Source organism: Notolepis coatsorum (assembly GCF_963971535.1).
Source record: "Notolepis coatsorum genome assembly, chromosome: 9".
NCBI lineage: Eukaryota > Metazoa > Chordata > Actinopteri > Aulopiformes > Paralepididae > Notolepis > Notolepis coatsorum.
The window spans coordinates 66,844,969-66,861,243 of record NC_140173.1 but is presented as its reverse complement, the minus strand read 5'-3'; the positions used below and the strand labels follow the sequence as shown (position 1 = coordinate 66,861,243).

The 16,275-nt window shown below is 46.6% G+C and overlaps 1 protein-coding gene across 1 annotated transcript; it reads right to left on the bottom strand.

Annotated features, from left to right (window-relative positions):
- Window positions 1–116: 116 nt before the first annotated feature.
- On the bottom strand, window positions 117–7,216 carry gins1 (GINS complex subunit 1 (Psf1 homolog)). Its single transcript, XM_084322142.1, has 7 exons — window positions 6,994–7,216; window positions 5,609–5,673; window positions 5,015–5,113; window positions 4,648–4,738; window positions 4,330–4,446; window positions 3,618–3,692; window positions 117–2,864 (listed from the first exon to the last, which is right to left on the bottom strand). The coding sequence occupies exons 1-7, from the start codon at window positions 7,066–7,068 to the stop codon at window positions 2,796–2,798; spliced, it is 591 nt and encodes a 196-aa protein (XP_084178268.1). The 5' UTR covers window positions 7,069–7,216; the 3' UTR covers window positions 117–2,795.
- Between the last annotated feature and the right edge of the window lie 9,059 nt (window positions 7,217–16,275).

Below are 16,275 nucleotides of genomic sequence, written 5' to 3'. Positions count from 1 at the left end.
CTGGCCACGTAGTAACCCCCTCACCCCAGTCTCCCTGGCCACGTAGTGACCCCTGACCCCAGTCTCCCTGGCCACATAGTGACCCCTCACCCCAGTCTCCCTGGCCACGTAGTGACCCCTGAACCCAGTCTCCCTGGCCACGTAGTAACCCCCTCACCCCAGTCTCCCTGGCCACGTAGTGACCCCTCACCCCAGTCTCCCTGGCCACGTAGTGACCCCTCACCCCAGTCTCCCTGGCCACGTAGTGACACCTGAACCTGCTGCTAAGCACAACGCTATTCCCCCAAAAGACTGAAGAACCTCTTGTGCTTCAATCCCAACCTCAGTATTTCATCAGTCTCAGTACATAAAGTTACGTGTACCAACTGACCTGCAGTCAGATCCTAAGTGACGTGTACAAGGAAACACAAGAGCTCCAGCACACAAGTCCACTTGCAGTTAATTTTTTATTGGAAACATTTCGGTACAAGGAGCCTTCGTCAGTTTTTCTTTTTTTTTTATCCACTTTTTTCTCCTTTTCTATTTTTCTCCCATCCCAATTTCGTATCCAATTCTCCCCTCCCCCGTCTTGAACGTTGCTCGACTATGCCCCCCACTGGTCGGTTGTAGAGGATAGAAGCCTTGCATCACGTGTTCCCTCCGGCACACGAGGAGGCAGCCTGTCACATCTTTTCGCCTGCCAGCGCGGACTCTCATTGGCGAGGCATGGGAGGCTCACATTACCCTCACCACTTCCTGTCTCTGCTGTGCAGGCGTCTCCCAACCGACCTGTAGGAGTCGCTGTGCACAACGTCCAATCCCCACCCATCGACTTCCACCCGCTGACTCTGCCAAATGAGCCAGTACGACGGCCGGCCAAAAGCTGAAGGCAATGCTGAGACTGGGATTCGATACCGGAGTCTCTTGCATTGGTGACGAACGCAATGTCCGCTACGCCACCCAGCCGCCCTTTGTCAGGTTTTCTGAAGATGTTGCTGTGTGGGAGCTCCTTGTGTCCTTCTCTGCACCCGTCTACCTGGACCTGTGCCCAGGTGTGACCCGTCTACCTGCACCTGTCTACCTGCGCCCAGGTGTGCAACAGCTCTACTGTTTTTTTTAAGTGACGTAACAGAATCAGTGTCGTCAACTCCTGGTCACTGAGCTACACATGAACGCAAACAAGCGGCTATTTAGGAGAGTATGGCGGCAAGTCTGAAGTGTTTCAGCCACAAGGGTATTAACGTTATGCATGTACATTTCTTTGTTTTCTGTAACATAATTATATTTTTTTAAATTGTATTTCTCAACGTGAGTTTTTTTTTTTTTAAGGTCAAATCAGAGGTTTGTATGTATTGAAGAATTCTTGTCTCTGTTCAAGCGAGGAGCAGCAATCGAGGCAGAACTACGACACCGGAGTTGTGCTCAATTCAGTCAAATCAAAATAAAGATTAACTGCAATTAATTTGCTTATTAATGACAGAGTATTCATTCCCAGTTATGTTACTTAATAGGTTGGATATGACGATCTCCTCATAACGTTTTTCAATATTTGAAATTTTAAAACCCACGTCCTTAATTAGGCTGGATATGACTGTTCTGGTAGGTATTTTTTTTATAAAGAAAATAAATAAATATTTGAAAAAAAAGGACATGACAATGTTTTTCAATATTTGAAGTTTTAATTGGGAGTGAATTGAGCACAATCCCTAGTTGGCAGCTAACTGAGGATATGGGTTGATTTATTTTTCTTGGCAATTTGCATTTATGATAAGAATGAATGCTAGAGATTTGACATCTCTGAAACATTGGCTATATTTTCAGTTAACTGTTCCTGCCTCTTTGAAATTACCCTCTTAACCCTTTCACTACCATAACAGTCTGTAGTGGTAGTGAAAGGATTAACCTTCTGTATTGTGGCAGTGAAAGGGTTATCCCTTTGGTAGTGTGGCAGTGAAAGGGTTAAGCCGCTCCACAGTAACGTATCCCAACCTACTAACTCCCGAGTCAGTGGGATATCTGGGACCAAATAAAAGGCATAATAAATCTGCAATAACATTCCAGATACCATCATGAACCAATAAGGTGCTTAGAAGCTGATCTGCTTGAGATTGTACCGCACGTGTAGAATGAGATGAGAACGTGCGTTAAATGTAATTTAGTCACAAAATGAATCAAAGGAAACGTTAAACCTTTTTAATGACATTGCTCCTCGTTAAGATCTCAACCAAAAGCACAGCATTAGCGAGACAAAGCTTTGATACAGACACCCTTTCTTAAAATCTGCACCCTTTCTTAAAATCTGCACATTTTCTTTCCAATCTAAATGCACTGCTGTATAGTTGAGCCTTTTGATTTCTAAATTATGTGAATACTGAAGGATATTATTGTAAGTATTGTAAATCATGTCCCTTTCTTATCCAACCATATACGTCATTGTTTTGAAGAAGAAAAAAGACTTAACATGTCGGCTGTGGATTTATTTTCCTGCACTACAATCAACTCCACAATGCTCCATGTAAAAACTGACCCGTGTAATAAATGTTCTCAAACTACCTGTAAACCAGACTCCAGTCTTGTGTACACACACACACGCATGAAAGGGTTGTTCCTGGTGCATCATGGGTAAATGCGTGACACTCGGAAGGTTAGATTGGAGTTGGTCCAAGCGGTGGCAACACATCAACGTTCTGAGTCTGACACCAAACCAACGACATCGTCACACATTATAAAAACAGGTTTTGAGCAGCCAGATCACCCCTCGGGGACGTAGCCGCTCGCTCAGCTGCCGTGGCGGACTCTGCTGGGGGGGGGGCCACTCAGGAGATGACGTGCTCCAGGACTCCCTGTCGGATCAGCTGCTCACACTTCCACCGTGGGAGGAAATGCTGGTGAGAGAGAGATGTTTTAATTGACTGATGTGCATAAAGGCCCAATCAGTTTATTTTTTTTTACCATATAAATATGGGGTATATAGGGCGGCTACGTGGCGTAGTGGGCAAGGCGCTCGCCACGAAATGCTGGAGACGCTGGGCTCGTCAGTTCGAGCCCAGCGCTCTACATTTGCTTTCAGTTTAGCTGGTCGTCCATACTAATACACATTGGCCGTATTAGGGGGTGGGAAACTGATGGGTGGGGATCGGGCGTTGTGGACAGCGACTCCTACAGGTCGGTTGGTGCGCCTGCGCAGTAGAATCAGGAAGTGTCGGGGGCAGCGTGAGCCTCCCACGCGTTACTCCTCGCCACTGAGAGATCGAGCTGCGCAGGTGAAAAGATGCGACTGCTGTTACCTCAAGTACCGGAGGGGACTTGTGCTATGTATGACTTAGTCCACATTGCAGCCGGCTTGTGGGAGGCAAGAAACAGCGTCCGTGACAGGGGAGGGTTGAATTGGATAATACGAAATTGGGATGGGAGAAAAAGTGGATCAAAAAAATAAATATGGGGTATATTATATTAACCCCCCCTGTTATCCTCAAATTGACTTTAGACTTGTTATCCTTTGGTTTGTTTTGACCCCAGCAGTTTAATCCACCAGAAAAGGATCATAATCAAAACGTATCCTTTCCTATTGTTCATTTCTGGTTGCGGTACTCATCACGGACTGGGGCTTTAAGAGATCGATGTGGACTTGAACATACCTGACTGTTTTTCTTCAAAAGAATGACTGTTCCGTCGTCTATTTCAAACTCCCCGTGGTCTTTTAAACAGCGCACCTGTAATATAAAACCGTGGCATTAAATTCATAGAAGGATGCTCTTATCAAAAAGGTGTCACTTAGCTTCATAAACACGTAGACTGCTGCTGACGTGCAACACTGCAGGTAAACAGCTCAGCGCGCCTCGTTATTATTTGTTTCCACCTTTATTTCACCAGGTAAGAAGCGTGAGCTCAAAGAGCTCTTTTTTCGAGCAACACCTGACATAAAAACCATGTTCTGCAATAAAAATTATTGAAGTGAGATGAACAGACTGACCTTTATTTTATTAGATAAAACATGTTGACAGTTTTACTTTGCAGTTGAAAAAAGGTAATAAATGTAATTTGATAAAAAGAAAATTCCGCAATACTCAGCGTATCACGATATATTTAGTAACAGTCCAAGTAATGCTTTATAGAGGAAGATGTACCAATGATGAAGCCTAGGAGCAGGCAGGGACAGCCAACCTTCCTTATTGTACAAAATGCAGAGAGAGATCTACAGCCAGTAATGAATCTTAGCACACCACGATAAGTGGCATCCAGCATAAGCAACGAGGTAGAACAGGCATTCATATACAACACATCACCATAATCGAGTAGCGGTAAAAAAAATTAAAACGTGCCTCTCGTTAGGAAGCGTTTGTTTCCTACCTCTATGTACAGACTTTTAGGAGGTTTCATGTCCTGTGTGATGTCCAGTCCTTCTTCTCCTCCAAGAGATCTCATAAACGTGGCGAGAGACTTCTTGTACTGGTTGAACCATTGCAACTACTCACACAAGAGAAGATATGATGCAGTAATTGTTAGCCAAGTTGCAAAGAAAAAAATATATATATCAAATGTGGTGAGCCTGATTTGATGATCCGCACCTGAGCCACTGAGCACCAACGTGCAACATGCTTTCATTAAAAGATGGACACCCATTCTCTAGCCCTGATTCAAACATATTGGAAGAGAGAGAGAACTCACCTCCTCTGCACACATGTGGAAGCGAATGTTAGGGGGAAGCACACTTCCATACTCCCACCTCAGAGCTCGCATGCGGAGGAGTCGGTCATAGCTGACAAAACAATTGAGTTGTGATGTCACAAGTTGTGATGTAACTAGACACACAAATACATACATCCAGAACCAGAATGTATGTGCACAATAAAACCAGCATGCTATAATGGCCCAAAATTGACGACAATACATTTTAATCTAAACTAATCAAATATGATATCCATTTCCTCCTAAAGTCTTGGCATGCGTCATCAACTTTTAGGCAACATGCAGGCTATTGAAAATGGTATCCAGTGACATGGCTGACCAGACGGATCACAGCAGGTGGACTTACAGGTAGGCAGCGATGCAGCGCTGGTTTCTCAGCAGACAGCAGTGACGGAACTTGATTGTTGGGATCAGCTCACTCCTGCCCTCAGACTTGGCTTCGTTGCTTTAAAGAGTCATGTTAGAGAGATCACAAGATCACCAATACTATTTCACCTGCCAGTCGTATCATTCATTATTAACACAACAAGTGATCTCACAACTGTCACACACACAAACACACATACACTAGACAACGAGGTAACCTAGGAGGTAGACTATGAGGTAACCTAGGAGGTAGGCTATGAGGTAACCTAGGAGGTAGGCTAGGAGGTAGATTAGGAGGTAGGCTATGAGGTAACCTAGGAGGTAGGCTACGAGGTAGATTAGGAGGTAGGCTAGGAGGTAGGCTATGAGGTAACCTAGGAGGTAGGCTACGAGGTAGACTAGGAGGTAGGCTATGAGGTAACCTAGGAGGTAGGCTATGAGGTAACCTAGGAGGTAGACTAGGAGGTAGGCTACGAGGTAGCCTAGGAGGTAGACTAGAGGGTCTACACACACACTTATTTCCATATTTCTGTGTGTAACGTGGTGTAATTAGTTAGCTAAACTCCAGACTCACACGTCACTTTGATTCTGCTCATATAATGACTTCATTTCCTCCAGGACTTGGCGAATTCCATCTTCCTGCGAAAAAAACATGAAGTCGATCGACTTTCAAGTTTAATGCTTGGTATAAAGTCGGCCACCGCCCACCCAAACAACTTACTGATATTACAGGTTTGTAAGGATGAAAGTGTTAGTGTTCGACTAAAAACTCACTTCAAACAATATCTGAAATGAAGAAAAAATGTATACTGACCAAAGTGACCATCGTACTCTCTTTTACTATTATGTACTTTGCTACTAAGGAATCTACCTTGCCTATATTACTACCTACTATGCTAATATGTCTATAGTCTATACCATCTACCTTGCCTATATTACTACCTACTATTGCTAATATGTCTATACCATCTACCATGCCTATATTACTACCATACCTACTATGCTAATACAGGTGCAGCTAGATAAATTAGAATATCGTGGAAAAGTTATTTTATTTCAGTAATTCAATTCAAAAAGCGAAACTCTCGTAGATTATAGATTCATTACACAAAGTGAAATATTTCAAGCCTTTATTTGTTTTAATTTTGATGATTATGTCTTACAGCTCATGAAAGCCCAAAATTCTGTATCACCAATAAAAAATTAAAAAATGTATGTATTTTTCTTTTGTATATAGATTGATTGATTGAAAACTTTATTAACAGATTGCAGAATGGGTACAATACAGTACAGCTCAATACACACAATTGTTAAGGGGATGCAGACCAGAGAAAGACTTTCGTCTTGTTTACATCAGGGTCCCACATTTTCAATTCATCAGGAGAAATGTCGGCCTTCTGAAAAGTATGTTCACTCAGTACTTGGTTGGGGCTCCTTTTGCACAAATGACTGCATCAATACAGCTAAATATATAGACTTTTCCACGATATTCTAATTTATTGAGCTGCACCTGTAATGTCTAGATACTACAATCTACCTAGCCCCTTTCGTGAAACCGCAGTCACGAAAGGGGCTACAACAATCTACCTTGCCTATATTACTTAGCTACTATGCTAATATGTCTAGATACTACCATCTACCTTGCCTAAATTACTAGCTACAGCTTTGCTTGTACAGTCCCCCCCCCCCCCCACCCAACCACCTCCAATGTACAATCTGTTAATAAAGTTTTCAATCAATCAATCAATCATGCTATGTCTATACTACTGTCTATAGTATATGAAGTCTGTAGCACCCACGTTTCAACAGTTTGATGTTTCTTCCTTAGCTGCCAGAGTTGTACCCTTCCTGCTGACTTATTGTAGGTGTAGACAACTTGTAAGTCGCTTTGGATAAAAGCGTTCAGCTAAATTACTAAATGTAAATGTTTGTGTGTGAAGTTAGCAGTGTGTCACTTACGTTGTATGCGGGCAGTTGACCGTCGCCCATCCGATGCAGTTCTTTGATGAGCTCGATCGCTTTCTCACAGAACATCTCGGCGAAGTTCAAGAACACGTACACGTGTGCGTATTATACCGCGACGTAACGTGTCGTTTAATTAATGGTATATTATTTCGTTATGTTGTCAATGGCTTCTGGGTCGCTGTGAAAATAAATTTCGTTTTCGCGGCAAAATCTGACGGCGCCTCAGACAGTTTGTTATGATCACATGACCGGAAACCACGGTTGCCGGTGGCTGCCAAAATAACGCGTCTATACTTTCCGTAGCCGCATTTCTGGCATACGTTTCTGGTCATGTGACATGTGCGCCCAATAGCGTGACGAGCTGTGTCTTTGCCCATTTCCACGTCAAACAGAATGAATGATGAATGAATGAATGAATGCATGCATGAATGAAAACTTTATTTAACAGATTGCAGAATGGGTACAATACAGTACGGCTCAATACACACAATTGTTAAGGGGATGCAGACCAGAGAAAGACGTTTGTCTTGTTTACATCAGGGTCCCCCATTTTCAATTCATATCGACATTTATGACATACAAACACAACATACATGACATTTATGGCATAGGCCATAGGGACATACAGGTATTTAGTACTGATACATTTGTGACATAAACGGTATTCAAATATACAGCACTGTTACCCATAGATCCTGACAGAGTATATACATATGATGGGGAGGGGACTGTACATTAGGAGGGGGTGGGTGGGTGGGAGAGAAATATACATACGGTGGGGAGGAGACTGTACATTTGGAGGGGGTGGGTGGGTGGGAGAGAAATATACAAATGGCGGGGAGAGATTATATACATGCGGTGGGGAGGAGACTGTCTATTAGGAGGTGGTGGGGGGTTTGGGCATTTACGGTGGCCAGTTTCGAATTGCAGCCTCCCGTAGGTGCTCTTTGAGAGCGGTTTTGAATGTGGGTAGGGATTCACATTCCTTTACAGCTTTTGGTAGGGCGTTCCACATTGATGTGGCATAATTGCGAAACGTGTTTAGTCCCTTGTTTGAGCCAAATCTGGGTTTAACATGATTTGTTGAGCTTCCTCTGGTGTAGTGGTTGTGGTATTCACTGACCTTTGGGAAGTATTTCGACATGTACACGGGTACTGATTGATTGATTGAAAACTTTATTAACAGATTGCAGAATGGGTACAGTACAGTACAGCTCAATACATACAATTGTTAAGGGGATGCAGACCAGAGAAATACTTTCGTCTTGTTTACATCAGGGTCCCCCATTTTCAATTCATCGTAACATATCGTACCTTAGTCGTATAGTGTATCTTGTAGACCAGGCCCATTGCAAGTTGCTGTACTCTGTCGTCTACTCTAAGCCATCCTAGGTTGTCAAAGTGGGCAGGGGTGAGGTGGGTTCTGGGGGTAAGGTCAAGTTGAAGTAGTAGTCTGACCAGTGTAGTAGTATTTGGTAACCATAGATAGACATATGTTGCCTGAAACTGGTGTTCAAATCAAACTAATGTGTTTTAGTCTTGTAGAAACATGTCAATCAAAAATAGGTTATCATTAAACCTGATTTGAAGAGGATGACAAGCTTAGAGAGTGTGTGTGTGTGTGTTGACAGAGACCGGGACAGCACCACAGGAGGTGATTTGCATTTAACTGTTAGCAGCTGCAAACAGACAGGATACTGGTCACGCAGGTCGGCCAGTTCTATGTAAAACCAGAGATAACATCTCCCTGAGAACAGTTGGTTATCTCACTTCAAAGAAGTATCGGGTGTCCCAACAGACGCACCCGGCATTTTCATGTGACCACCTGGCTGTCTCCTGCCTTGCTTAACACAACGTACATTTTCAAATGTCTATTACTATACTTAGATTAGGTTGATATGAACTACAAATGGGCCTGTTTATATTGTGGTAATAATTCTGAATTAAATTATATGAAATATGACATGGGTATGACGGGGAATCACAGAGTTTGAAATTAGGCCACGTCTGAATCTACATTGGAAAATACTTAAATGTGTTGAATACTAACTGTATAAAAGAGATATTGATGTAAGTTAAAAGAATGATTAGGCCTCATGTAGCATCAAGATAAACTGTTCAATTATGATATCTATGTAATATATCTTGGGGTTCAACAACCAAAGTATTATGCTAGATATAAAGTGAAACTATTCTCTGGTCTTAAACAAAGTAGCGGGGGTTGGCCTATTGAGGACAACCCCCTATTTCAAATTCAAACGTAGAGAGGCCGTGATTGGAGGAACACAGCTGCTGACGTCACTTTGATGACATCACGCAGAGACTCCAGGCTTTTGATATAAGGAGGGTGTTGTGACGGTGGGAGGACACTCTGAAACGGAACCACCAAGACAACACACCTACCTTTTTCACACAGCGGACGACGCGGGCAGAGGAGATCAACAGACAAAGCACATTTGGAGGGAGAACAGACTTTTCTTTGTTCATCAGCCAGAGAACAAAGACCATCAACAACTTATCAACTATCTACTTTAACATTAGTCTGATATAAGGGATCGGTGGCATAGTACTTGAGTACCCTTATATCATTGCAGAATCCATTTTTCATTGTAATTACACTCTTAACTTTGAATTAAAACAGATGCTGTTATACACCTTCTCCTCTCCATTTCTCCTGCTGCTCAGCTGGTCGTCGAACAAGACCATTAGGTCTTTATTGAAAGTACCACAGGGCTTTAAAGGGTTTCACACAACGCAGAGCAGTTTATTAGGTTCTGATTATATCAGAACAAAGAATAGCCCAGTTGGTGACTTCACCAGTTTGTTTTGTGATGTTTGTAATCTTGTTTTTAGCGCCTTTGAGGTGCTTTGGTACCATGAGGTGCAAGCATAGTCGTAGTACCCTTGAATGAGTGCTCCTGCCAGAGTCTTCAGGGTATTCTTGTTTACCAGTGAGGAGATCCGGTACAAGAATCGAGTTCGTTGGTTGACTTTTTTTATTACATTGGATGCCATTTTGTCACCGGAAAGATTAGCCTCTAGGATGGAACCCAGGTAGGTAATTTCGTCTTTCCTTGAGACGATATTGTCACCCACTGTAACTGAGAAGCCGTCGGTCTTGCTGAGTTTGTTATTTGAACCGAAGAGAATGGACTTTGTTTTGCCCATGTGTAATGATAGTTTGTTATCAGCAAGCCATATGCAGATTTTGCCTAGTTCTGAGCTGAGGGTTTTTTCAACCTGTAACTTGTTTTTGTCAGAGACCAGCAGGGCTGAGTCGTCCGCAAACAGGAACAAGTTGCAGTCACAAGCTGACGTTGAATTGATGTTGAATTGATTAGAGCCGAAGAAAGTGGCTGTAGCTATGGCCTTAGCCGTAGATAAATGTGTATGTGATCAAATTAAACGAATAAAATTAAATGAATTACAAAAGATGTAGTCAACATGCATTCATTTGATCCCCCTGCGCTCCCCCCCCCCCATACCTACTATGCTAATACAGGTGCAGCTCGATAAATTCGAATATCGTGGAAAAGTTATTTTATTTCAGTAATTCAATTCAAAAAGCGAAACTCTCGTAGATTATAGATTCATTACAAAAAGTGAAATATTTCAAGCCTTTATTTGTTTTAATTTTGATGATTACGTCTTACAGCTCATGAAAGCCCAAAATTCTGTATCACCAATAAAAAAGAAAAAATTTATGTATTTTTCTTTTGTATATATGTAGCTAAGGGGCTACACAACCCTGACTGTATTGAAATGCTAGATTAAACCACTACTAAAGAATATTAATTAACCAGACAGTATAGGTACACAAAATGGCGGACACTCTATTAACTGCGAGGGGACAGTGATACAAAGTTGAATAATCACTTTAATAGTAATAGAAAGCATACATATTATACATAGCGCAGATCTCCTTTAATACGATAATGTCAATGCAACAATGTCAGAGGTAACGATAGTCCTGAACTACGAGTACTCGACCATTGATGCTTGGAATGGAGTGAGAAGAAGCGAGCAGCACGGGGAAAGCAAGATGGCGAGTGGAGACGGTAATTCTCTGGAGCTCCTACTCCAGAGAGCCGCAGACAAACTTGGGATAATCCTGTCGTCGCTGGTGAGGAGGGTCTCGTACGGACCGGGTTCCTGTATTCCTAGCGCCCGATGGCAGGATTAATAGCTATTAGTCCAAAAAGCCCGTTGGCATGGTTGCTACACTTAGGCCAACCCGCATGTCGTCTTCAATAGGTAGTTAAATCCAGAACGCCGCTGGGTTCAGCTATAAGTCTCTCAACGTTACTTTGCTCGAACAAGTCACTATACTGTGCCAATAGTGGCTCGACAATATTATGTGGTATCTAATTAGCTGTACAGCTCTCTGTCAAGATACGTTGCTTGCTGTCCTGTTACTGCTGCCACACATTTCTTCTATAACACACACTCTGTCCAGGCATGTCTCAAGAACCCCGCGCATGCGCTCACGCTGTCTACGGCGTTAAGAGTGGAACATATACAAATAAGCGAATGATGAATACTGGTAGGTAAACAGATGACGTGAAAATATATATATCTTTTTTTTTATCCACTTTTTCTCCCATTTTCTATATTTTCTCCCATCCCAATTTCGTATCATCCAATTCAACCCTCCCCTGTCACGGACGCTGTTTCTTGCCTCCCACAAGCCGGCTGCAATGTGGACTAAGTCATACATAGCACAAGTCCCCTCCGGTACTTGAGGTAACAGCAGTCGCATCTTTTCACCTGCGCAGCTCGATCTCTCAGTGGCAAGGAGTAACGCGTGGGAGGCTCACGCTGCCCCCGACACTTCCTGATTCTACTGCGCAGGCGCACCAACCGACCTGTAGGAGTCGCTGTCCACAACGCCCGATCCCCACCCATCAGTTTCCCACCCCCTAATACGGCCAATGTGTATTAGTACGGATGACCAGCTAAACTGAAAGCAAATGTGGAGCGCTGGGCTCGAACTGACGAGCCCAGCGTCTCCAGCATTTCGTGGCGAGCGCCTTGCCCACTACGCCACGTAGCCGCCCTAAAATATATATATCTTATATATATAAACAATATATAAGTTATACAAAATAATAAACGCAGACTCTATGTGTTAATCTGGACCTTCAGAACAGCCGCCCCCTAATTAGTCGGAACCTAATTAGCAAATAAAATTTGGGGCACAGATTAATATCAAGGGTCAAATCAATTTCTCCATAATGGGCTATGGGGAGTTGGAAGTAATCTATAAAGTCGGTGGGTTATCGTCGTCGTCAGGGGGGTCAGGGAACGCAGGAAGCTCTATCAACTTAGCTACTGGTCTAGTATAAGTCCGCCCTTGGACGATGACCTCTGCCGCTCTGACCTTCCCATCCGAACCATTGATCACTCTGCTCACACGGCCGGCTGGCCACGTAGCTCGGGGTAGTGACTGGTCTATGATCATCACGGCGGTCCCCACGGTCAGGTTGTCCCTGTCTTTCACCCTTTTTTGACGGGCTTGAAGGGAGGGTAAGTAGTCGGCCAGTACTTGGCTGTGTCTCCACATTCTCCGTCCGTTCATCTCGTCCTGTCTGTACACAGTCTGAGGAAGGGCAGGGTCCAGCCGCTCCATCAAGAGGTAGTTTGGGGTGATGGGGTCGACGTCAGCTACGTCGCTTGAAACGTAGCCGAGGGGCTTGGAGTTCAGAACTCCCTCAATCTCGGTGAGGACCGTAGCCAGGACTTCATCGCCCACTGTCTGGGCTCCAAGTACGGTGTACATAGCAGTCTTTATTGATCGGACCTCTCTCTCCCACGTTCCCCCGAAATGGGGGGCATTCGGACGATTGAACTGGAAGGTGACCTGAGCAGGAGCAAGGCGGATCTTGAGTTCTTCACCCATGTTCAGGAAGCTCGCTCTCAGTTCCGTGTCTCCTCCTCGGAAATTTGTCCCTTGGTCTGACAATAGCACTGAGGGGGTCCCTCTCCTCGCTTGGAACCTCCGGAATGACATGAGGAACGAGTCTGTACTCATCGACTGGAGGAGCTCAATGTGAACAGCTCTGGTGGTCATGCATTTATACACGATGCCCCACCTCTTCTCTGTTCCTCTTCCTCTCTTGACGTTGAATGGGCCGAAGCAGTGGAATGGAAGGCCCGCTCGCCGACTCGGAGGCGGCAGGGAGGCAGGTCTGCCATCTTCGGGATAATGGGCTGTGCCCTCCACTTGCGACAGGTCGGGCAAGTTCGTTGGAATCGGCGTACAGCTTCTCTCCCTTGGAGTATCCAGAAGCGCCATCGGATCTCCGCAAAGACTCGCTCGGTCCCCGTGTGGCACACCACCTCGTCGTATTTCTGAACGATCAGGTCTGTTATCCTGTGTCGGCTGCTTAGGACGATGGGATGCTTAACATCCTCGGCCAAGTCCGGGGCCCGTCTCAACCGACCACCCACCCTGATGAGGCCCTGGGCGTCGATTTCTGGGGCTAAGGTGAGGAGTCGACTGTCTGAGGGGACTGGCTTTGCCCTTATCAGACACTCCATTTCCTCTGGGAAAGAGTCTCTCTGCGCCCTCTGCAGCACAAGAAGTTCCGCTTCCTTGTAGGCAGGTGCATCGAGGTCTGTGGTGGGGCGGAGCTCCGGGTGGTGCCATAGGAATGTCCTTTTCTGGGCACTCTCCGGAGTTTGACGGTCGTCTAGGTCCGGGCCCGTTGGAGCCGGGGCTTGACTCAGCCCGCAGAACATGGACTTTTTTATTTCTGACTCGTCTTGGTTCGCCTCCCGCGGTGTGGAAATAGGCCACTTCTCCTCCGGGAGCTTGAGGAACTCTGGACCATCACTGTATGAGTTAGGACGGGTGAGGTCGGCTAGGGACATCCCCCGTGTGATGACATCCGCTGGGTTCTGCTTGGTGTCAACATATCTCGAACATTCCGCTCCTACCAGGTCTTGGATTTCGGATACTCGGACTCCTACGAAAACCTTGTACCGACAGGAGGCGGACTGGATCCAGGTGATCACGGTCATGGAGTCTGACCATAGGATGATCTCACGCACCGGTATGGTGAGTTCACTTTGCACCATTTTGGCGAGTTGCGCGCCTACCAGAGCTGCGCAGAGCTCTAGTCGCGGGATCGACTGCTGCTTGCGGGGAGCTATCCTCGAGCGGGCCAGGACGAAGGCTACGTGGACTTCTCCTCCCTCTTCTCGAGCTCTCAGGTAGGCCACTGATCCGTACGCCACTTCAGAGGCGTCGCTGAAGACGTGCAGGTCTATCTGACACGTCTCCAGTCGCACGGTAGGGGGGAAGTAACTCCGCGGGATGGCAACCTTGCGGAGTAAGACAAGTTCATCCTCCCACTCTCTCCATGTGGTGGCTAGGTGCTCGGGTATGGGGTCGTCCCAGCCCTGCTCCTTGGCCCACAGTTCTCTCACCAGCATCTTCGCCCGGGTGGTGTAGGGGAGAATACACCCCATTGGGTCGTACTGGCTTGCGAGTGTTCGGTACACACTCCGCCGAGTGGTCAGTCTAGTCGTGGACGTCTCCTGATCCGTCCTCAGAGGTGTGTGTCGGTAGTGAAGCGAGTCCGTCTTGAAGCGCCAGACGAGGCCCAGGGTCATCTCTTGCGCTTCGCCTGGGGTGTGCGCCATCCAGGTCTCGCTGCTAGCGGCTTTAGTCTCTGGAGGGAGGTGCCGGAGAACGTGAGGGTCGCTACTGGCCCACTGTCGGAGGTCGAATCCACCTTTGGCTAACGAAGCCCGTAGCGTCATTATGATGCTCTCTGCTTCTTCTGGCGTGGATACGCTCTGTAGGCAGTTGTCCACGTAGAAGCTTCGTTCAACGCTGTGTCGGACATCATCGTCAGCTCCGGGGTCTTCGGCCACGTGCTTCTGTAACGCGAACGTGGCGCAGCACGGGCTGCAGGTGGTGCCGAAGGGGAGTACCTCCCATTGGTATATCGAGGGTTGTTCGTCGTCGAGCCTCTCCCTCCACAGAAACCTCAGTAAAGGCTTGTCTTCCTCCATCAGTCGAACTTGTAGGAACATCCCCTTGATGTCGCCGCTGATGGCCACTTTGTCCTGACGAAAGCGTATCAGGACGCCGAGGAGGGAGGGCCCGAGTGTAGGACCGGGCAGGAGTAGGCTATTCAGATTCTGCTGTCCAATCTGATGACTGCAATTGAACACAATGCGGTTCTTTCCATTGTGGGTGACCTTGTGGTGGGGCACGTACCAGGACTCTGTCGTCCCTTCTGCCTCGTGGTCATCGATTTTCTTTATGTGGCCGGCCGTTACCAGCTTCTCGATCTCGGCGCGATAGAACGTTGCTTGTGGGGGATTCTTGGCGAGGCGCCGCTCGGTGCTCTGTAGGTAGTGGTGCGTCGCTCCCTTAGGCACGTGCAGAGTGGGCATCCCTTCCTGCCTCAAGAGTGGGGTTGCGTATCTTAGCACTCCGTCGACCTCGACCCTCGTAGTCTTCTGCTCTAGTAGAGCGATGGCATACTTGTCCTCCTTGGACCGAACCATCTTGCGTTCGTTCTTGAATGGCAGCGCGTCTAGTGTCCATAGCCTCTCAACGTGCTGTAGGAGAGTGTTGTCTGTGTCGCTCGCCTTGGTGTAAAGGCAGCGTGTGGACATTGGTCGGCTGGAAGGCCCGGAGAGGGGGCCCTGGAGCGTCCACCCCAGTCGGGTCTTAACCGCGGCTGGGCATCCTCTGGGTCCGATGTGGACCGCATCAGTTGGGACAATGAGGTCCGCGTGGTCGGAGCCAATGAGTAGGGTCGGTGTAGCGCCGCTGATGAGCGGTATGGGCAGTTGCCGTAGGTGGTCGTACTTTTCCCTCAGCTGTGGGATGGGGTAATCGTAGCGGGACAAACCTATGTCGTAGCTCGTGAACGCCTTGCTGATGGCGTACCGCTTCTCAGGCTGGTCGATCGCTGCAATGGTGAACGAGACGTTTTCACCTTTGATTGTCTTTAAGTCTCGACGAATGGTACGGAGGGTCATGGTCTCCTCTGGGCCCCGCAGGTCCAACTGGGTCGCGGCGGAGGCGAGGAGGAGTGTCTTCTCCGACCCGTCGTCGAGGACAGCGTAGGTGTCGAGTACCTTGTCCCCGTGACTGAGGAGTACTCGTACCACCTTGAGGAGCACCCTGGAGCTCCCACTCTTTGCGGGGTCGATGTAGAGTACTTCGGTTTCGCTTGTTGCTCTCGTGCAGTGCTTCGAGGTGAGCGCCGTCACACTTGCCACACTTCTTCTTAAGGCGGCATTCTGCTGCCA

Bases quoted from the DNA above. Each gene is read 5' to 3' on its own strand.
- gins1 (XM_084322142.1), bottom strand. From the start codon at position 7,068: ATGTTCTGTGAGAAAGCGATCGAGCTCATCAAAGAACTGCATCGGATG. The intron at 5,674-6,993 runs GTAAGTGACACA...TTTTTTTCGCAG, and splicing joins GTCAACTGCCCGCATACAAC to GAAGATGGAATTCGCCAAGT. The intron at 4,447-4,647 runs GTGAGTTCTCTC...TTGTGTGAGTAG, and splicing joins TCCACATGTGTGCAGAGGAG to TTGCAATGGTTCAACCAGTA.